This window comes from Dasypus novemcinctus, chromosome 7, assembly GCF_030445035.2.
Source record: "Dasypus novemcinctus isolate mDasNov1 chromosome 7, mDasNov1.1.hap2, whole genome shotgun sequence".
Lineage (NCBI taxonomy): Eukaryota > Metazoa > Chordata > Mammalia > Cingulata > Dasypodidae > Dasypus > Dasypus novemcinctus.
In genome coordinates this window covers 89,556,534-89,580,441 of record NC_080679.1, presented here as the reverse complement: position 1 = coordinate 89,580,441, position 23,908 = coordinate 89,556,534, and the positions used below count along the sequence as shown (strand labels likewise).

The window sequence follows — 23,908 nt, the reverse complement described above, 5'->3', positions numbered from 1 at the left end:
GTCTGTCTGTGTCTCAATTTGTGTGTGCATGTGTGTATCCAGTTAAGAACTTTGAAATGAAGAAAAATTCTTTTAAAGTAAAAGTACAATTTTATTAATGTAGTTGAAATATTCTTGTTATTTAAACCTATATTTTAAGAGAAAAAAGTTTTTTGATTTTGTATTAAGTGCTTAGCCAGTTCAACAGTTAGCAAGAATTAAAATAGTTTGAACATTGTGAATGACTTTTGTTGAATGGTTTTCTTTTGTCTATGTATCTTTACATGATAAAAGAGAATATCATAAGCTAAGAGTTTGAACTATTTTCTTTAGTTTCTTCACTGATAAAGAAATTCCTGATGTTAGGATTTTCTTTTTTAATAATCCATTTGTAGTGTTGTATGACTGTATTCCTGAGAATGTGCATCAGAATGAGGACAAAAATTTTATTACGACTTGTGGAATTGCAGAATCTCAGTTTGTAGTAGGATAGGTACAATCAGTTTATATGTTATTAGAACCTGTCTTTGTTATGTCCACCTCTAAGAATAGGAAACAAATTTCTCAGAACAAGCTTCTCAGAAGGCTGAAATATTAAACCAGGGAAGCAAAACAATTGTAAAGTTTTAGCTCTTGAGCTGTTTTTATACAGTTACAAAGATGATGTATTCTAAGCCATATTGATTATCCAACAAAGTACAGTGATAGTATATTTTGAAGGGGCACGTGGGAACAAAGATTAGGGAAAACATGTAGTAGAAAATTGGTGTTTGTAAAACACACAGTGGTCCTTGGGAATGTATTAGAGGGTTGTAGATAACATTTATTATTTAATGCAAGCATTTTGTTCTTTTAAAAAATTTTTTTTTATTAACTTGCAGTCTACATCAGCATCAGCATCTGCATCACCATTTCAGTCTACGTGGTATAGTGAATCTGAGATAACTCAGGGAGCACGCTCAAGATCACAAAACCAGCAACGAGATCATGATTCAAAAAGACCTAAACTTTCCTGTACAAACTGTACATCTACCTCAACTGGGAGAAATGTTGGAAATGGTTTGAATGCAGTATCAGGTAAGAATGAAATTTCTTAAACCTTATAGGACAGCATCTTCCTTTTCAAGATGGCGTTGCTTTTTATTTTGTCAGTTCTCCAACATCATCTTAATTGACTTTCCATGAAATTCTGTATCTTTAGCAAGATACACATTTTTGTTATATAATCATTTTACATCATGTTTACATTGTATGGTCAGATGATACAGAGTGATTAATTCATTAGTGAATTATTTTGTTCTGCTGAATTTTGTTTCCAATTGCGGCTATTTAACTGTGAGGATTCCCATAATAAATGTCAGTAGCCTCCCTCTGTATTACTGAAGATTTATTGTCATCAGAAACCTTGAACACTTTCTCTGAATTAAAACTTGTTCACTTATTTTAAGATTCTTCTTGGAGACATAGTCAGGTTCCCAGATCTTCATCAGTTGTACTTGGATCATTTGGAACTGAATTAATGAGAGAGAGGAGAGACTTGGAGAGGAGAGCAGATTCCCCCATTAGTAATCTTATGGATTATAGTCACCGAAGTGGCGATTACACAACTTCATCGTGTATGTATAATTATTTTGTTATGTAAAGCTTACCTAATGTTAAATTTTCATATTTATGTATGTTATTGAATTAATAATACAAAGGAATAAAGTGAATCTTATATCCTTATGATGATTTCAAAATGGCTTAATGTTTCCTACTACTTTATTTTGTTTTTTAAATATATATAAACAATTTAAAATGAAACAGATGTACATCAGTATACCAGTACTGTTTGCCTTTAAAATGTTTTACTTGCATTTTTTCCTTTTAAGAATGTATGTCATAAAGTATACTAAATAATTCTTGAATACTACTGTCTTATGTAGTCTAGTTAAATTCCGAAATACCTCAAGGTTGAAATCACCATTTAAAGTCATAATTTAGATATACTTTTCTGTGATGTGAATGTGATTTTATTTTCATCAAGTTGACATAAAAACCCACACTATTTCTGTCAGTGTACATAGGCTTAAACTTTTCAAAAATAAATACCATAAAACATTCATCCTGAGTAGCTGAATAAAAAAGTATTGATTGAAGTTGACAGAAATAGGTAGAAATGGAGTTTGATATCGATAAAAGGAAATACATTTTATTTTTACAAGCTTAGGTTATTTTAAACAATCTAATTGAGAAAAAAACTTTGTTTTACTTATGACAAAAACATTATCAATAGCTTCTAGATCTTGCGTTGTGTACTGAAGAGAATGCATATAGCCATTAGCAGTTTAATCTTTCCTGAGAGTCCGTGTGTTAGCAGAGCAGACTATGTATGAATGGTTTTGGTTTATTGTTGTTTTTACAAAGGAATGTTACAGTGTTTCTTATCCAGCTTGAAGATTAAAACTGTCCATTGTGTACTTTTAAAATTCAGATGCCAGGGACCTATTCTGATTCTTAGCTCTGGGCCAGGATTAAAATGCAAAGATGTGTCTGATGAATAACCAAGGTTAAGATCTACACTACTGTTAACCTGGAATAAAAGATAAAAGATTAGAGGAACTTTTAGCTACCAGCAATCTTTGCCATAGAATTTTTAAGAGTGATACCTATTGCAGAGTAAGAAAGTCTCTAAATCACTGCCTCCTTTGGATGATTTTGCTTTTACATTGTGTTATTTGGCCTGTTTAAATTTCTTATCAGTTCAGATAGTCTACCATAACAATTTCTGACTAATAAATTCCAGTTTTACCCTTATCAATTTGGTAGATTTATAGTTCGTATTTGTAAATCCTCTAGTTAGCTATGATAAATTTTCTTTTGAGTTTCTAATGATGACTTTACACAAGTCAGAATAGAAAGAGAAATAGAATTATTATTAAGCTGTGTAGTTATAGGAGTTTTCAGTTTGAAACCAATGTTATATTTTGGCAGTACTGCATAAATAATAAAGCTAAATTTAATAATATTCAAATTATTTCTTGTAATTGGTTATTTTTCTTTCCTTTCAAAACTAGATATTCAAGATAGAGTTCCTTCTTCATATTCACAGGGAGCAAGACCAAAAGAGAACTCAGTGAGCACTTTACAATTGAATACATCATCCACTAACCACCAATTGCCTTCTGAACATCAGTCTGTACCATGTTCTAGGGACTCTAGCAGAAATTCTTTTAGATCAAACTTTTGTCCAAGAGAATTGGAATCTCTCCAAAGCAGTACACAGCCTGGATTTTCCAATATTTCAAATAGAGATGAAATCCCAACCATAAGTAGTTCAGAAAGGGTTGGTTCATCTCAAAGACCATTTCAAGAGTCATCTGACAATGAAGGAAGGCGTACAACCAGGAGATTGCTTTCGCGTATAGCTTCTAGTATGTCATCTACTTTTTTTTCACGAAGATCTAGTCAGGATTCTTTGAATACAAGATCACTGAGTTCTGAAAATTCTTATATTTCTCCAAGAGTCTTGACAGCTTCACAGTCTCGGCGTAATGCAGCATCAACTTCTGAAGTTCCAGATAATAGGACATCTGAAACTTCTCAAGGATTTCGATTTCTCAGGAGAAGATGGGGTCTGTCATCTCTTGGCCACAGTCATAGCTCTGAGCCCAATTCAGAACATTTTAACCAAGAATCTGAAGGTAGAAATACAGGACCATGGTTATCTTCCTCATTTAGAAATAGATGCACACCTTTGTTTTCTAGAAGGAGGCGAGAGGGAAGAGATGAGTCTTCAAGAATACCTACCTCTGATATACCATCTAGAGCGCATCATATATTTAGAAGAGAGTCTAATGAAGTGGTTCACCTTGAAGCACAGAATGATTCCCTTGGGGCTGTCAACAACAGACCACAAGCATCTACAGCATCAACCAGTACTGCTACAACTGGTTCCACATCAGATTTGCCTCATGGTGGAAGAAATACAGGAATAACTGGGATTCTTCCTGGTTCCTTATTCCGATTTGCAGTTCCTCCAGCACTTGGAAGTAATTTGAGTGACAATGTCATGATCACTGTAGATATTATTCCTTCAGGTTGGAATGCCTCTGATGGAAAAAGTGATAAAACCAAAAGTGCACCTTCAAGAGATCCAGAAAAACTGCAGAAAATCAAAGAGAGGTAAATTTGAATACCTGTCTTAAGCACTAAAGCAAGGACAGACTAGAGAAAAAAAACTATTTCTAAAATTACCTTCACATAATGTTGGTATATGACATTTCTTCTCTTAAAATTTGCATTCAGTAAGATGTTCAGGAATCAGTAATAGAGATGTAAGCAGTGGGAGTGTGAATAACATCAGGAAATAATCTAAATGTTATTTTAACCACTTTTGGGAGTCATATACACAGATAAAAATCTTAATCTCTGCCCTAGTCCTTGATAATAGGCTATTACTAATGGAATTGGTAGGAGAACCCAGGTGGTCATGGAGAGCCAAGACAGTCTTATCCTTTACTAAGACAGTTTGTTTGCATAAGTAGATTTATAATTTTCACCTCAGATCTTTTTTGGAATGAACTTAAATCAGGTGCAGAAATTATGTTTTGTTTATTAAATCAAGTATATACTGAATAGTCTTTATCTATCAAGAATATTTGATGTAAACAGAAATACCTGTATAAATTCAGGGCATAAAATCTTTTATGCAAATGAATTCTTTTATAGAATTGAAAATTCTATTGGTAAGAATGAAAAGATGAAAGACCACAAAACTCTGTGCATTAAATTAAGCAGTACATGTTTGGCCTGTTAAATAGAGGAAATACGTTAGTGAAAAGTGGACCATGCTTTAAAAGCTTACCTTTATGGGAATTAAGATGACTTAATAAGATTGTTTGGAGTGGGGGGGTACATAATATAAAAAGCTCACGAGTGGAATTGGCATTCTGATAAGTATAAATGAAAAATCACAAATCGTTATCTATTTAGTTCGTTGAAATTGCTTTAAAAGTTTTTTGGAGCATGAGGAACATGATAAATACATATCCTTATATATGTGGACCTGAAGTAGCCTGGGATACTGCAGAAATTAAAATCACTTAGGGATGTTTGTAAAGTGATTGTGAAAATTCTGGAACCCCAACTGTGATGTCAAGGACAAAATTTCTTAAATCATTTGAAGATAAATAATAGTATGGCCTATTTCATTCACCTTTAAGATATTTACTGTAATTTTTATACTCTTAGAATTTTTTATGGTGGTTGCTGCTATTATTGTTTTTGTTGTTTTGTTGTTGTTTGCTCTTTTCTACCCCAAGAGAGCATGAGTAGATATAACCAAAAAAGTATTGTTTAGGATTATATATGACTGGAAATGACCAGTCAGGATGAGTTTATGATAGCTGTGTTTGGGAAATGTGCCTTCTTTTCCAGCCTCCTTCTAGAGGACTCTGAGGAAGAAGAAGGTGACTTATGTAGAATTTGTCAGATGGCAGCTGCATCATCGTCTAACTTGCTAATAGAGCCTTGCAAATGCACAGGAAGTTTGCAGTATGTCCACCAAGAATGTATGAAAAAGTGGTTACAAGCCAAAATTAACTCTGGTAAGACATACCTGTTAGTTGGTATTTTCTTTTCAGAATTTTTCCAAGAGATGCATATATGCATTTTAGCTAATAATTTGTGGTTATAATTTATTATTTCATCAAAAGTATCATAATTATTTTTAAAGTCTCAGCAAATATTTCACCAAGAGTGTTTAAGTCTTGCTTCATAAATTTCCTTAACCTAACAAAATACTTCTTTACACATATATAATACAATTGTAATTTGTGATCATTGATGACCCTTGTGTCATGCAAGTTCCTTTTACATCATCAAAGAAATATACTCACTATTTACCAGCAGTGCAACCTTGAGAAAGGTTTATTGTTTCAAATGCTGTTGGCTCTTGTCAAATTAGGATAAAGGATTGCTGTAGGGATTCATTTTTTCATTGAGCACCTGTTAGGAGCCATGTACAGTTCTATAGATGTGAGGTACAGAGTGGTTAAGAAAACAGACAGTGCTCTTTCGCTTGTGCAAATGGATGTTAAGGGAATGCCTCTTGGAGATGGCATTTAAACTGAGAGCTGAATGATAAGGAGCTAACCATTCCAGAATAAAGAAGAGCATTCTAACAGGGAGCAGCTGTTAAAATTGTAGCTAGTATAATAAGGTTGGGATAACTTAGGTGTGTTTGGGAAACTGAATGATGCATAGTGTGTCTAGAGTATAATTAGTGGTGAAGGGAAGTGTGATATCATTCAGACTGGGAGAGATTGACACAAGGCAGCTCCTAAAAGGCTTTTAAAAGTGTGAAACTTAAGAGTTTGTGATTGTGGTGGGGGCAGCAACTGAAGAACAGGGTGGTAATATTATCTGATTTCTATTTTGTTTGCTCAATGGAGTATGGATTTTAGGGGATCAAGGGTGAAGCTGAGAGACCAACCAGGAGTCTATTGTAGTTGTAAGAAGTAGTGATGGCTAGAATGCAGTGTAGTGGTAGGTGGTGCTGGTGACAGGAGAAATAGATTGATTCTGTTAAGTTTTGGAAGTAGATTCTGTGAGACTTGCCTGGAGGGTTGGATGTTGTAGAATGAGGAAGAAAGAATAGTTAAGAGACTCATTTTTGGCTTGAGTTGCTAGGTTAACAGTAGTGCCAACTCCTGAACTAAGGACAACTGGGAATGGAACAAGTCTGGGACAAGGAATTGTGTTCTGTTATGTATGTTATATTTGAACTGCTTATTAGATAACCATATGTAAATGTCAGGTAGGCAGTTAACTAGACATGTCTGATATTTCAGGAGGCATAGGTTTCAGAGTTACAGTTTTGGTAATCCTGAGCACATAAGTAAAATTTGAAGGTTTGATATTAAATAAGGTCACCTAGCCCTGGACACGCAAACATTTAGTGAAAACAGACAAGGAAATTTGAACAGCTGCCACTAGTCTGTTAGGAAAACTAAGATGATATGCTGCCATGCAAGCTAAAAGAAGAAAGTGTTTCAAGGAGGGTATGATCCGCCCTCCTTGTCCAGTACTGCTAAAAGGTCAAGTAAGATAAGAACAGAAATGTTTATTGGATTTGACAGAATGAATGTCCCTGGTGGCTTAAATCTCAGTGGAGTGGTAGGCTTATAAGCTTTATTAGACTGAATTGAACAGAGAAAAAGAGATAAGAAAGGGAAGGCAGCAAAACAGATCTCTCAACAAGCTTTCTCTAGAGATGAGAGAAAGGGGGCAAGAATTGGAGAGTCATATGGGGTCATGGGAGATGTTTTGGTTTTTTTGTATTTTCACATAGGTTATTTTTTTTATGTATATATATAATTCACCACCACCCCCCTCCCGTTGTCTGCTCTCTCTGTCCATTCATTGTGTGTTCTTCTTCTGTGTCTGCTTGTATTCCTGTCAGCGGCACCTGGGATCTGTGTCTCTTTTTGTTGCCTCATCTTGCTACATCAGCTCTCTGTGTGTGTGACACCATTCCTGGGCAGGCTGTACTTTTTTCGCGCTGGGCGGCTCTCCTTACAGGGCGCATTCGTTGTGTGGGGGGCTTCCCTATGTGGGTATACCCCTGCATGGCAGGGCACTCCTTGCGTGCATTAGCACTGCACGTGGGCCAGCTCCTCATGCAGATCAGGAGGCCCTGGGTTTGAACTTGGACCTCCCATGTGGTATGTGGACTCCAAATCATCTTTTGCGGATGCCAGATCCACTTCCCAGGGGTTTGTTTTTATGTTAACAAGAGATCCAAAAGAGAGAACAAAATTGATTAAAGGGAGAGAGAAAAAGATGGGATCCACAAAATAAGTTGAGTGGTTGGCATTTGTTAGTAAGAATCCAAGGTGAATGACCCATATGGTTGTTGAAATAGCCATGGAGTGAGTTGGTAGAGAAGTCAGAGAGGAAGGTGCTGAAAGCCTTAAGGACTTAAGGGTTCAGAAATAGCAGTGCATGCAGGGAAGGCATTTGCCTCCTCTTCTGTTCCTGAGGTACAAGGAAGGGATTGTGAAAGTGACTGCAGGAGTAGTATCAGTCAGGGTATACTGTAGTTAGGCATGAAGTTGAAGAAATCATTCAGAGAAAAGGTTGGTTATTTACTTATGTCACGTGATGCGTACTAGAGGGCATTGTGAAAATGACTCATAGATTGAGAAAGGTCAGAAATAAAGTCAGATAAAAATGTACCTAATTGTGAGATTGAGAGTCTGATAATGATAATTTGGTGACATAAGCAAATAGATTGTAGAGTCTGGTGGGATTAATTTAATAATCTGTTGAAGGAAGATGGGTAAACAGTTCCAGCTGGAGAGTATGGAGCTCTTGAGAGACTGTTTTCTCCTGCAGCTTCCAGTGTGGTAGTCAAGAAGTAAACACTGGTCTCCTTTACTGGGGGTAGGGGAGCTTGTTGTCATTTTACTATTTTTTGTTAAAGTATATCACTCATACATGAACATACATAAACAATAAGTATATAGGGAAAGGACTTGGCCCAGTGGTTAGGGCGTCCGTCTACCACATGGGAGGTCCGCGGTTCAAACCCTGGGCCTCCTTGACCCTTGTGGAGCTGGCCCATGTGCAGTGCTGATTCGCACAAGGAGTGCCCTGCCACGCAGGGGTGTCCCCCGCATAGGGGAGCCCCACGCGCAAGGAGTGTACCCCGTAAGGAGAGCTGCCCAGCGCGAAAGAAAGTGCAGCCTGCCCAGGAATGGCGCCGCCCACACTTCCCGTGCCACTGACGACAATAGAAGCGGACAAAGAAACAAGACGCAGCAAATAGACACAGAGAACAGACAACCGGGGCGGGTGGGGGGTAGGGGGGGGATTAAAATAAATAAATCTTTTTAAAAAAAAAAAAAGTGTATAGTTACAGTAGTGAGTGAACTTACAAAATAAACATGCATAACATCATACAGGGATCCCATACATCACCCCTCCACCAACACCTTGCATTGTTGTGATACATTTGTTCCAAATTATGCAAGAGCATCATCAAAATATTACTACTAACTATAATCCATATCTTAAATTTGGTGTATTTTCCCCCCAACCCACCTTATTTTTTCTTAAATCAATTTTATTGATACATATTAATAAAGCATACAGTTTATCCAAAGTATACAATCAGTGGTATTTGGTACAGTCCCACAGTTGTGCATTCATCACTCCAGTCATTATTAAAGCATTTTCATTATTTCAGTAATAATAATTTTAAAAACCAGACAAACAAATGAGGCATTTCCTCCCCTTTCATTCTCTCTACTTCCCCTCCCCCCCAACACAGCTGCTACTTCCGGCTATTCTTGTACAGCTATTTAATTGTTTATTAAGTAGTTTCATTGAGATAAATTCACATACCATATGACCCATTCAAAGTATATAATCAGTGGCGCTTTTTTTAGCGGTTAACAAAGACCTTTTCTTTAAAATTGTAAAATAAATAGAAAAATAGATTGAAAGAAATTACGAATGTTTAAAGAGAGTGCAAGGGCAGGTTAGATTTAATATAATCAATTATAAGAAATAGATAGTGTGTTGGGGTGCTAGAGAAACCGAATCAACAAGAGAGATCTGTCAATAGTATGTGATTCTGTAAGAGTCTCTCACGCAGCTTTGGGGATGGATGTACAAGTCCAAGTTCCACAGGCAGGCCACAACCAGGGGCTGCAGTGAAAGTCCAGTGAAGGTTCTTGATGAGTTCTGGAAGATATTGGCTGTCCACAGACGAGCTGGGAAATTCTCTCTCAATGCTGGAATCACTTCCCCTTTTAAGGGATTCAACTGATTGGGTTAAGCGTCACTCATTGCTGCTGGCAATCTCCCTGATTGATGTAATTATAACCAGCTATCCGTGATTTGCCACTGGTGACTAAAGTCCATAAATGCCCTTGTATTACAGTTAACCCAGTGCTTGCTTGACCAAACAACTGGGCGCAGTTACCTGGCTGAGTTGACATATAGCCTAACCGTCACAGATAGTACAGCAACAAACACTTATAAATGCAAATAATAATTCTGATATAATAGAAATTCAGTATAGCATAATTCTGATTTTTATATTATAGCTCTAACTATTGGACATAATCTCTAAGAATGAAATAAATTATTGGTTTAGTTATTTAATTTCCATTTAGGCCATAATTCTTTCTGGATAATCAAATTCCTATTTGGAAATTCTTCATATCGTATTAGAATTTTTAAGCAGTCTTGAGCCCAAGGCTCTAGAATGGGCCATCTCACCTTATGCCAGCCTTTTCTCTTGGCTGTGTGGTAGTGTGGTTTTAGCATGCTTCTTGACATTTAGTAAAGGCCCAGTATTGTTAGCTATTACCAAAATAAAGAACTAACTTGACTCACCTTCTGATAAATTGACATTTGGATTGTTAGTCTTGGGTAGATAATATAGGCATACCTCATTTTATTGCACTTGGCACATACTGCATTTTCTTACAAATTGAGGTTTGTGGTAACCCTGCAAACTTGCCAACACCATTTTTCCGAAAGCATGTGTTTGTGTTCTTGTGTCACATTTTGGAAATTCTTGCAATATTTAAAACTTCTTCATTATTATATCTGTTATGGTGATCTGTGATCAGTGATCTTTGATGTTGCTGTTGTAATTATTTTGGAATGCCACGAACCACACTCATATAAGACCACGAATTTAATAAATGTTGTGTGTTCTGACTACCCAACTGACTGGCTGTTACCTGTCTTTCTCTCTCCCTCTGCTTGGGTCTCAGTATTCCCTGAGAAACAACTGTATTGAAATTAGGCCAATTAATAATCCTACAATGGTCTCAAAGTGTTCAAGTGATAGGAAGAGTCACATGTCTCTCACTTTAAATCAGAAGTTAGAAATGATTAAGCTTAGTGAAGAAGGCATCTTGAAAGCCAAAAAAGGCCGAATGCTAGGCCTTTTGAAATAAAGAGCCAACTTGTGAATGCAAAGGAAAAATTCTTGAAGGAAATTGAAAGTGCTACTACATTGAGCACATGAGTGAACACATGAATGACAGTAAGAAAGCTAAACAACCTTATTGCAGATCTGGAGAAAATTTTAGGGGTCTGGATAGAAGGTCAACCAGCTACAACTTCCCTTAAGCCAAAGCCTAATCCAGAGCAAGGTGCTCTCTCCAATTCTATGAAAGATGAGAGAGATGAAGAAGTTGCAGAGGAAAATTTAAAGCTGGCTCTGGTTAGTTCATGAGGTTTAAGGAAAGAAACTGTCTCAGTAACATCCATGTGTAAGGTGAAGCAGCAAGTGTTGATGAGGAAGCTGTAGCAAGTTATCCAGAAGATCTAGCTAAAATAATTGATGGTGGCTTCACTAAACAACAGATATTCATTCAGTATAGATGAAACAGCCTTCAACTGGAAGAAGATGCCATCTAGGACTTCCTAGCAAGAGAGAAGTCAATGCCTGACTTCAAAGGACAGGCTGATTCTCTTGTTAGAGACTAATGCACTTAAGAGGGGCTAAGTCACTTAAAGGTGACTTAAAGCTGAAGCTAGTGGTTATTTAGCATTCTGAAAATCTGAGGGTCCTAAGAATTAGGCTACATCTATTCTGCCTGTGCTCTGTAAATGAAACAACAAAACCTGAATGATAGCACATCTATTTACAACATGGTTTACTGGATATTTGAAGCCCACTGTCGATGCCTACTGCCCAGAAAAAAAATATTCCTTTCAAACTGTTACTACTTATTGATAGTACAGCTGGTTACTAAAGAGCTCTGCATGGAGATGGACAAGATAAATGTTGTTTTCATACCTGCTAATACAACATCCATTCTGTATCCCTTGGATAAAGGAGTCATTTCAATTTTCAAGTCTTCTTATTGGAGAAATATTTTGTAAGCCTGTAGCTGCCAATAGATGGCTCTGGGCAAAGTAAGTAGAAAGACCTTCTGGAAAAGATTCACCATTCTAGATGCCATTAAGAACATTGGGAATGTGGATTTGGTGAAACACAGGCAAAATACAAGTAGCAGTGAGTCCTTAAAGGTATTTCATTCTAATAAAAAAAAAAACATTGGGAATTCACAGGAGGAATTTGAAATATTAACATTACAGGAATTTGGAAGAATTTTATTCCTCATGGATAATTTTGGGTGAAGGGTTCAGGATTTCAGTGGAGGAAGTAACTGCCAATGTGGTGGAAATAGCAAAAGAACAGAATTGGAAGTTAATCCTGAGGATGTGATTGAATTGCTGCACTCTCATGGTCCTTTAATGGATGAAGAGTTGCTTATGGATGAAGTAAAGAAAGGTTTCTGAGATGGACTCTACTGGGATGATGCTATGAACATTGTTGAAATGACAAAGGAAATAGAATACTACACAAACTTAGTTGCTAAGGCAGTAGCAGGTTTGAGAGGATTGACTCCAATTTTGAAAAATTCTACTGTAGATAAAATGCTCTCAAACAGCATCACATGCTACAGAGAAATCTTTGGTGAAAGGAAAAGTCAGTCAAAGCAGTTCATTGTTGTCTTATTTTAAAAACTTGCCACACTACCCCAGCCTTCAGCAGCCACCACCCTGAGTAGTTAGCAGCCATCAACATTGAGGTAAGACCCTCCACCCGCAAAAGGATTACACTCTTTACTGGCTCAGATGATGGTTAGCATTTTTTAGCAATAAATTATTTTTCAATTAAGGAATGTACATTGTCCTCTTAGACCTTGCTATTGCACACTTAATAGACTACAGTATAATATAAACATAATATTTTTAGGCACAAGGAAACCAAAAATTTTGTGCAGCTTGCTTTATTGTAGTGGTCTGGAACTAAACCCACAATATTTCAGGTATTGCCTGTACAGCAAATTTTTTATAAGCACTTATTTTAATCACTTATTAAGCAGCTGTTAAGTATGAAGTGCTAAACTACAGGATTTACAAAGATGAAAAAAACAAGCCTGTGTTAGAAGTTTAGGCAGATGTAATTAGGGCCTTTTTACATGAGTTGGGGTATAATGGAAAGAGCCCTGGATTAAGGAATGTTGGAATAAGTGGGTTGCTCCCAGTTATCTATAGCCTATTTGAATTAATTTTGGTAAGCCACTTCATACATGAGAAAAATGAAACCCAGAGTATAAAAGGATTTGTAATAAATGATTTCTAAGGACCATTCTATCTCTATTTTATGATAATCCTACTTTTCTTGCTTCTGAATAAGATAATAGTTAAAGTACTTAATATAAGTAAAGCCTTTTAAATGTCTTTCACACAGCCATTATATTCACCATCCTCTTATAACATACAGACTTATCCTGAATTTAGTTGTGGTATGTTTTTAATTTAGAAAAGTAAGAAAATAATCCAGGTGTATTTTATTTTATTTTATTTTTTATTTTTTATTATTTATTTCTCGCCCTCCCCTCCCCCCCCAATCCGCTCTCTGTGTCCACTTGCATTCTTGGCAGCACCGGGAATCTGTGTCTCTTTGTTGCGTCATGTTGCTGCATCAGCTCTCCATGTGTGTGGCACCACTCCTGGGCGGGCTGCACTTTTTTTGCACAGGGTAGCTCAGTGTGGGGTGCACTCCTTGCGAGTGGGGCTCCCCTACACAGGGGACACCCCTGCGTGGCACAGCACTCCTTGCGCACGGCATTGCCGTGCGTGGGCCAGCTCACCACACAGGCCAGGAGGCCCTGGGTTTGAACTCTGGACCTCCCATATGGTAAGCGGATGCTCTTATCAGTTGAGCCACATCTACTTCCTTCCCGTTTTTTGTTTTTTGTTTTTTTTTTTTAAGATTTATAATTTATTTCTCTCCCCTTCCCTGCTCTTCCCCCCAACCCCAGTTGTTTGCTTTCGGTGTCCATTCGCTGTGTGTTCTGTGTCCACTTGTATTCTTGTCAGCTGCATCTGAAATCTGCATCTCTTTGTTGTGTCATCGTGCTGCGTCAGCTCTCTGTGTGTGTGGCACCATTCCTGGGCAGGCTGAACTTTTTTCTCATGGGGCGGCCCTCCTTAGAGGCACTCTCCTTGCACATGGGGCTCCCCTATGCGGGGGACACCCTTGCGTGGCAGGGCACTCCTTGCGCACACCAGCACTGCATGTGGGCCAGCTCATCATGTGGGTCAGGAGGCCCTGAGTTTGAACCGCGGACCTCCCGTGTGGTAGGCAGATGCCCTATCCATTGGGCCAAATCTGCTTCCCCTCCAGGTGTATTTTAATTCCAACATTTTTGTGTATGCTAAAATCCTTTAGAAATCCACCACCACAACAATGAACAACTGGGTTTTATTTATACACTTGAAATACAGTGAAAACCATAGGTAATTTGACTATGTACAGCACATTTTGAGATAAATATAGATCCATACTTCCTCACATTATCACTTTTCAGTTATTTTCTAGATAAACAAATTACTACTGCTGGCTTGGACTTTATGTCAGAATTTACTTCTTAAAAAATTGTTATTCTCTGAGTCTGAGAGTTCCTTGAAGACAGGCATTACTCCTTTCTCTTTTCTCTCTGGAATCTCTAGTATTGTTTGGCACATAACAAGCATTCAACAAATATTGGTTGAATTGATTTTAAACCTTTACTCTGTCACATAATAGACTTTGATTTTTAGAACCATTTTTTATTGTGAATCTCTAAAACACAGCAAAGAAAAAGGTGGGAGGGTATACATATGTTCAGTTAGACAAGAATACTGCCTGCTAAATTAGAGCTAGAAACTTAGGAGTAACCAGATTTTGAGTGCATACCAGACAGAAGGAGCTCTTTGGATGTTGGCAGACATAGACCTTAGACCCCCAAAGGTCTTAGGTATATATTATTACATCATAGGTGAGACTCTGAGCCAGACTCTGGCTACGTGTAATTGGTTGTTTGAGTTGCTGTGTCATTAAAATAGTGTTTTCATGGCATCTTGCCAAAGTACTTAAGAGAGAAGTAGGAAGTGCAAATAACATTTTGCTTCTGTTACTACCTTCCCATGATCAAGGAGGTATGAATATCTAGAAGGAAAGAAACAGCAGATATTGAATTAATGCCTGGAGACTTCAGTGCCGAAGAGGTAGGAACTGAAATGCATGTTGGGTGTTAAGGATTGCTTATTTTAGGAGACCCTGCTAATTTATAGCAATAATGCCATTTTTTCTGCATCAGAAAGATTTTCTGTTTTCTTAACTTAAAACTTAGGAGGAAAACTGTGCAAAAAAACATAGTAAAAAATAGCTTCACTTGTAATTAATTTACTTTTTACCAGGTTCTTCATTAGAGGCTGTAACCACCTGTGAACTCTGTAAAGAAAAGTTGCAGCTTAACCTGGAGGATTTTGATATTCATGAACTACATCGAGCTCATGCAAATGAACAAGTTAGTATATTTTGCCTAATTTGGTAAGTGTCTGTTCTATGCTTAAAGGACAACTCTTGAAGAAAAGGTTAAATCATGGTCAGAAACCCTGCATTAAAATAATAGCAATGATTCTAATGTTTTTAATATAATTGTCTGTTACTACATTAGGTGTTAGTTTAATTTCTCTTTATTCTTCCCTTAAATTTTTGTAAATGAAAAGCAAATAAGTTAGATATTCTACTAAATGTGAATTTAATAAAAGCTTGAGAAAATGGCCCCAAAATAGACATGCTAGCCTTATTTTCTCAGTGCTATCATTTCTGAATGCTTCTGAATGACAGAAGATAATTGAACCACTAAACCCTGGTAATACTTAGTATATTGAGTATTTTCATGTTGTTTTTTCTGTCTGTCTGACCCATGTTCTCCCTACCGCCCTGTTTCCCTTCAGTCTCCTCATTCCTGCCTCATGCGCCACAAAATACGTTGGACAAATAAACCTTATGAAATCTCCCTTATTCCAAGTATCCATTGCTTCTCTCTTTCAACATTTGTATCCGTGTAGTCTAGCCATTATTTATATAATGAATAATGTTGGGTTTTTAAAATAATAAATTTTGAAATGTTTTCCTCTCTGATCTCATTTATTGTATATATTGATAACTCCTAACCCTTCCCAAGTAATGAGTTTGATCTTTTTTATTTTTATTGAGATAGCATATATAGAACACATTCATCACCCTAAATAGGATCGTTGGTTTTTATTTGAGAGCGCTAAAATATATAAATTTTTGTTGAATGAAGTGCTTGATATTTTCCTTTTTTCCCTACTAATGGAACATTCTGGGGAAAAAAAAAGATGTTTTAAGGCTACTGAAAGAATATAAGAGTCAAACTTTACAAGGGTGGTTAGCTTTTTTTTTTTAAAAAAAGATAAGTTGACAGGGAGGATGCATGGAATGCTTGAGAAACACTTCTTAAATGAAGAGGTAGTGGATACCCTTTATTTTTTGTTGTTTTTAGTTGAGGTGAAATTTATATAACATAAAATTAACCATTTTAAGGAGAACAGTGCAGTGGCATTGTAGTATATTCACGGTGCTATGCAGCCACCACCTCTATTTCCAAAAGAGTTTGATCACACCAAAAGAAAATCCCATACCTGTTAGCAATTACTCCCCATTCTCTCCTTCCTTCTGCCCCTGGCAACCACCAGTCTGTTTTCTCTCTCTCTGAATTTACCTATTCTGGATATTTCATATACATATCTCATAATATGTAGCCTTTTGTGGACACCCTTTTAAAATGTGGGAGTAATGGATGCTCTTTAAAAATCTAAAAAGCTATGGAACTTCCTTAAAAATATCTATTTAACTCTATATATATGAGGTCCTGGGTTCAATCCCTGGTACCTCCTTTAAAAATATCATTGATTTAAAGAATAATATTAGACAGTTGATGTAGCACAGCGGCTACTTATACCAGTTACTGTTTCTAAGTTTTCCAAAAAGAAAATCTCTTCAGCAAGGACATTATCTTAACTCCCCAAGGCATCTCTGCAGGTAACTGCTAACTTTTATTTTAAAGGAGGGGACAAGCATATGGAAATGTGGAATATTTTTTTGTTGTCTCAAAATAAGTAGGTTTCAAAAGCATTGTTTTTTCCTACCTTTTCTCCTTCTCTTGATGTTCCATTAGGTCTCTTAAAGGTGGTTCTTTGGTTTTTCAATTTAGCCAGAAAGATTTTACTTTCCTCCAAGCATTTTAGTGATGATCACAGCCTTAAATAATTTAGAAGTGTTAAGAAATATTAGGTGGTAGAGTCATTGTAAAATAAAAACAGTAACACCCTTGATTAAGCTTCCTGGTTTTATTTTGTGTGAATCATGATTCTAGTGCCTGACAACTGACAGTTTTAAGTGATTAAGTTAATGCAGCTTATTTCCTAATCAGTGGCTTCATCTTTTTTCAAGGTGATGACCATTAAATTATTTCTTTATATCTTCTGGATATATGATTTCCTTTTATGATAAAAAATAAGCATAATAATCATTAAGAGGTGTTTTATTAAAACACCTTTGTAAAAGAAACTTAATGTATTAATTTTAGATTGCTTGAATACTCAGTAGAATCTGATAACTAGTTACTTGCTAAAGTTGAAATTAAGAAGTATAATTTTTACTTCAGATGTACCAAGAAAGGTGCAACTTAAAGATAGTTCTTGCTGTGTAAAAATCACAGGATTTTTAAATGACACTATATTCATAGTTTCAAAACAATACCAATTTTCAACCAAAAATTCCGTGTTTAGACACTACAGATTTCTGTGTGAATGAAGAGGAACAATTATTCTATCACCTTTATTAATTGATATTTATATTTACATGTATTTAAATATAACAGCATTTAAGTTAATTACATTGCATAAACACTTGAGATAGAGTAGCTTTTAGTTACATGTATTGATTTAGCAGTCAATAAATGAAATCTCTTAAGAGCTTTATGGAAAAAAAAAAACCAGCATTTATTCTAGCACCAAATTTAAGAGACCCATTTTTATGTACATCACTATGTAAAGGAAGACTACTTGAGAATAAAGAGGACATTCACACCTATTTGGACTCATAATGCATTAGTATAATTTTAATGGAACAATGAACTTACAACTATTTCCAGTTTTAATAAATGGCACAGTAACCCTTCCTAGGAACTGGATATGAGTATATTTCCTCTGTTATCATTATACTGTTGATATCAATCTTGATTTTACTAATTTTTCTTTCTCCATATTTTCCTTTTTCTTGTTTGCCTACCTTCTGAAGGCTGAGTATGAGTTTATCAGCTCTGGTCTCTACCTAGTTGTGTTACTGCACTTGTGTGAACAAAGCTTTTCTGATATGATGGGAAATACAAATGAACCAAGTACACGAGTCCGAGTAAGTAATACTGGAATGGGGAAAAGGGAAGGTGTGATGCAGCATTTGTTTGCCTTGGAAAGTAGATTGTTTTATATACTCTTTATTTTGGGGATCTCTTTAAAATGTTTCTAAAAATAAAGATACTGTAGATTTAATAGAAATTCCTGTCTTTCCTTCTATAAGTAGCCTGAATTTTTTTCTAAAGCTATTTAAGAGAATGAAGTAATTTTCTAGCTCTTAAAGGAAATTGAAATAATATATTTCAGTGGAAAACAGAGGAGCAGTTGGAAACACCACAAGAAAATATTTTTAATTGAAAATAAACAAAACCTCAGTATTATAACTAAGAATCCTGAAATTGAATACCAAAAGCCAAAAATGTATGCAAAATTAATTTAATATTCTGTAGGAGATTACCAGTGTATATATATTTATTTCCATACTACAAACTAATTAAGGTATGAACTATTTGATATTTAATTACGTACATTATTAGCCTTCACCATTTTGCCTAGCTATTTGTTAGGTTTTCATAAATAAATGACGCTGGTTTTCCCAGTATACCAGAGGAAACCTTAACCTCTGTTCCCTGACCATTTTGTGTCATAGACATTGGGTTTATGTATAATATTAATGTAACATGAACACTTCATAAAATCTTGAAATGTGTACTGTATCCTTCAAACTAATTTTTATATAAATCTTCACATTGGTTATATAAACTTAGCATTTATGGTGAGATGGTCATGTTTTTATTTTGGAAATTATCAAATAACTGTAATTCAAATGTTTACAGTACTACATATAAATTAGTAAACATTTTTCTGTATATTATCATTGTGTGGGCATTAATCTTGTGAACCATTTGACAGATTACTTTATTATCATGTAAGAGAAGAATGAACTCTTCTCAAGAACTCTTAGAATTTGACCAAGAATTTCTTGACTTCTATTTAGAAATCATGAGCCCCTAAATTTAGTTCATGCCATAAAATGTTTTTAAAAACGTGTCTTATCTATTCAGAATGAAACCATATAAACCATATAAAGCATATAATAAGATTATTGAATTTATACCTTTGTGAAAAATGCAAAAAAGTTAATATTAAATGGGACTCATTCTTGGTATAAAATTAAATGTAACTTTCTGGAGCTATCAGATTTAGACAGGAAAAGATTGAATCTTGGGTGGTGGTTTTTTTAAATTTGTCCACTAAAATTGAATTCCTTAAGATCTGAGTTGCACAGGATTGTGGGGTTTTTTCCTTCTGTTTTATAATTTTTTGAAGTGGTATACTTGTTCAAGAAGATACAGTACCATTGGGTAAAATTATTTCATTATATCTGCTCCCAAATTTCAAGAAATGGTATTATATGTGATTAGTAATGATTATACAAAACATTAAAAAAGTAATACCCTTACTCTTGTAATTTTTTGTATGTGGGGAGAAAGACTCCATTTAAAGACTTAAAATGAATTTGACTTTTTAAATAGAAATGACTCTCCTATACTGATCCTCTTTAGATCCATTTGCAACATTTAAACTACTGTATTTCTTTCTACATTGTTTCTAGTTTATTAACCTTGCAAGAACTCTTCAGGCACATATGGAAGATCTCGAAAGTAGGTGGAATTTCCCCTTTCCAGACTTGTTGAATTTACTTATGCAAATCATACCCACAGAGCACTATATATATACACACACACACACATATATATATATGTAGTATATACTGTCTACCAAATTAGAGCTTTATTTAAAGGTTTGATAGAAGCAAATGATTGATTTGGGAAATTTGGGTTGGGCAACTAATAATAGGTTTTTTTAAAAGATAGTTATTTTTAAAAGGATATTTATTTTAAGATAGGGAAAGGATGTAATTTTTTATGTTGTAGTAAATGTTAGTATTTTACTTTTATTTAAAATAATTCACTTTTGATCACCTTGATTTTAGCACTTATAATCAAAAAGAAGAAATAAGTTTACTAATCAAACCACACTTCTTAATCTTTTTTTTTTTCTTATTTTGGTAAAAAATTTTCTCATCATCATGCTTTGTTATATAATAAATATTTCTCCTGGGCTTTTGTATGGTTCTGAAAAATGGGAGAAATAGTCCTGGTTCTGCGTCCATAACAGAAGCCATAGTGTTTGTTTTGTTTGCTCCTTGTTCAGGTCCTTATAGACCTTTCATACATAGGCTGCCACCTCAACCACCAGCTTCAAGCTCCTAATGTCCAGCGTTAGTACTCTCCCTAGTCTCCTATGGGAAGGACTTTAATGCTCACATTTTTTCAGGCATCTGATAGCTTACCCTCTTCCCAAGGTCCTTCAACCTCCAGGGTCTTCACATTGGGTAGACACAGATATTGATGACTGGGTTGAACAATTTCTAGGAATCCAAGATTACCCCACCCATCCTCTGCCAACTTTACTTTTTTACCCAAAGCATCAGACTCCCATGATCAGATTCCAGTATACTTTTTGAAATGTTTTTAAATATGCATTTTTCCACTTAATTTCTCTAATATCTATATTCACCTTCAAAAATGGAGTGTTATCTGTAAGTGTACCTAACAGTTTATCTTTAGAGAAAGCTCAGCATCTTTTGAAGTACAATTGAGAAGGCCTTAATCCTCCCAAGTAACTTTTAATTCCTTGAATTATTAAAATGGATATTTGCCATTAAAGCTGAACTATTTTTAAATTTTAAGGAGATTTGAGGTACAGACAACACATTTTCACGCTTTTAATTACTATGTGTGAAAATAATGTATAAAGGAGTCTGTGGGAATTCATTTGGAGTAATTTTTTTAACTTTATACCTTCTTGGTTCAGATCTCTTATCGATTACTACCATATAGGTTTCTTTACTTTTATTTTTAATTATAATTTATATTTTGTGATTTAGATTGATAGTAATTTCATGCATGTACATTTTTCCCAGATTCCTCATATTTTGTAAAAGCCAGTGTTCTTTAGGATTTAGTTTCCTAAACAATAGCAGTGTCTACTTCCAACATGTGAAAGCAAGGTAAAAGAAAATATACCCAAACTCATCTGAGAGTGAATGGTGAAAAATAGGTTCCAACTGAACCTGTTTTCCTTCGCATGGAATTAGTCAAATAGAAAACATGAGAAGTTCACTGGAAAACTATTTTTATTTTTTAGTTCAGTGTTTCTCCCAGGTATATCATAAAACTTAACTGTAGGGTTTATCTGGTCCATGAGCTAGGTATATGTTTGATACCATTTGTTTAAAGAGGATTTAAGAATTTTGCAATATAAATGAATAGATGTTGAAATATGGAGACTTAGTTTCCATATGTAAATTGCATCTATAATTTTGCTTAATTTTCTTGTGCTTTGGTGTAAGTTGGTTCCATTTGTTGGGTGCTTTTTTTTTTTTTAAATATATTTTTATTTTTAAAAGATACATAGATCACACAATGCTGGCTCCTTTTAAATTGTTCACTATTAATATGAGAAAAGCATATGTTAAATTTTTCTGCCCTTGATAATAGGGAATGTGCTGATAAGTTTATTTTGGTGAACTTATATTTTCCTTCACTGCAAACAGTTTATGGAATAAATAATTTTATACCAATTTCTTTTCTAAAGACATTCTGGGATGCTTTATATTAACTCTTTAGAGCCACTAATGGTACTTGAAGAAGTCAAAGGTCAGAAATGTTGCATAAGTGATGTTTCTGACATTGCAGATTAATAGGAGGTAATCTCAAGTAAAGGTTTTTTTTAACTGAATCTAGTGATTTTAATTTAGGCTGTGTCTATATAAAGTTATTTTGACTTACCAGATAGAACCTGTGCAGGCATTGTATAGGCATAGCTGTAGTTTAAATTGCAAGAATGCCCATAACCTATTATTCTATGTATATTTTTTTCCATTCTCATCAGATGCCTCAAACATACAGCGGTAATAAGCCAGGTGTGTGAGAACACTTGCCTTAAATTCACTCTTTATCTGGCATATATATCATTAACTACTATAAGCACCAATTGATTTCAGACACTTTTTAGAAGACACTCTTGAACCACATTTTGAACATTTTCATTTTGATAAAAATTAAATAACATTACAAAAAGATGTGGGGTGGCAGAGTATTGTGGATGAGCATCACCCACAGTTAAACCACCCTAATAGTGTCATAAGTTATTACTTTGAACAAACAGTATACCAAATTGGGATTTTTATTTTAAAGTCACTGCTATTCTGGCTTCGTATTTACATCTCCCATTGTTATCCCCCTTAAAATCATTCTTAATCATCCTGTTTTCTTTCAACAGCTTCAGAGGATGATTCCGAAGAAGATGGAGACCATAACAGAACATTTGATATTGCCTAACTTCATATAAAACAAATGGATTTATCTGTGAACAAGTGTTTATTAAAATTGGCAATTAAGTATCAGTTTTTTGGAGGGAATGCCTACTAAATACATTGACGATCTATATATAATGAATATATATATACAAATATATGCATGTATATATATATTCATTATCAAGTGTTACAGAATAAAATTCTACTACTGGACCTAATTATTAATATGGCCAGTGAGTCTGATGTTTATAAAACTGATGAAAGTATTTTTCTTTTAGGTAATTGGGAAGTGTTAACCTTGTTTTAAACATCTAAGCAGTGTCCTCCTCCAGCCCTTTGTGCTGATTACTGTAGTCATATTTATGAAAGAAAAGTTTCCATTTTACTTTTGCTAATGAAAAAAGTGAGATAAAATGTGCTTTCAAAATAAAATGCCAGAGGGCACCTGATTATTTTTCTTTTTAAAATGTCTTAGGTTGCAGTCTCATTTTGATAATCATTTACTTCCAGTGTTTGAAAAAGATGAATGGGGAGGAGGTTCTGAAGGAGCATTATATTAGGTTTCCAAATATAATTTGAATTCTAAATTTACTTAGCAATAAAATCTCATTTTAAAGTATATAAATATAAAAATGAATTATGGGTTTTTTTATTGATTTGCAAAATGCAGATTATATTTGATAGTCCATAGGACGTAAATATTCCTTTTAGGAATATTACAACTGTAAATTATTCCAGAATTGCCAGCAAAATGCCTTTTGGTTAAAAAAAAAAAAAGATTATTGTAATCTCAAGGTAATGGATTATATTTTTAAACCCCACATTCAAAGTTTAAAACACTGGTTTTCAATGTGTTTTTTAGTGTTGTCACTTCTTTATAGATAAATAAGATATAACCTGTTTGGATCCTGATCATTTTTAACTGTTTCTTGATAATTCTGAGCATTTATTTGATGACTTATTAAAAATTTTCACTAGCTTTGGAGAACAAATGAACGTTAACCTACTCACCATGAATAGGTTTACAATGTGGTCATGATTTGTGTATATTTCCATGACACTGTATTTTTCCTCAGATAACACTCTTAGGATATACACTTAAAAACATTTTCAGGTGGTTTCAGGTTGAAGTCTATGCCATGACAATAAATTACTTTTTAGAATCTAAAAAGAAGCCATGTGTTATCACAAATGTAAATGAACAGGTTGCCCACCCTTAGTTTGTTGGTCTTATGTAAAACCTTGGCTCAAAATAAAGTGCATACTGATTGATTTATGGTAGTTTGAAATGTTTCCTTTTAAACT

General features: G+C 34.9%; 1 protein-coding gene across 15 annotated transcripts in view; it reads left to right on the top strand.

Annotated features, from left to right (window-relative positions):
• Positions 1–23,875, top strand: part of MARCHF7 (membrane associated ring-CH-type finger 7) — a 52,944-nt gene extending 29,069 nt beyond the window's left edge. For 4 of the 15 annotated variants that reach the window (XM_004463900.3, XM_058300832.1, XM_012527344.3 and 1 more), the window contains 8 exons: positions 861–1,056; positions 1,428–1,595; positions 3,036–4,143; positions 5,398–5,567; positions 15,247–15,356; positions 18,161–18,274; positions 19,832–19,880; positions 22,567–23,875. In XM_004463900.3, coding sequence (XP_004463957.2) covers positions 861–1,056; positions 1,428–1,595; positions 3,036–4,143; positions 5,398–5,567; positions 15,247–15,356; positions 18,161–18,274; positions 19,832–19,880; positions 22,567–22,625 — 1,974 coding nt within the window. In that variant the 3' untranslated portion in view covers positions 22,626–23,875. Of the gene's footprint in view, positions 1–860; positions 1,057–1,427; positions 1,596–3,035; positions 4,144–5,397; positions 7,506–8,681; positions 10,700–15,246; positions 15,380–18,160 lie in introns of those variants that run through there. The other 11 variants (XM_004463901.3, XM_058300827.2, XM_058300830.1 and 8 more) reach the window with 7 other exon arrangements.
• Positions 23,876–23,908: the final 33 nt, after the last annotated feature.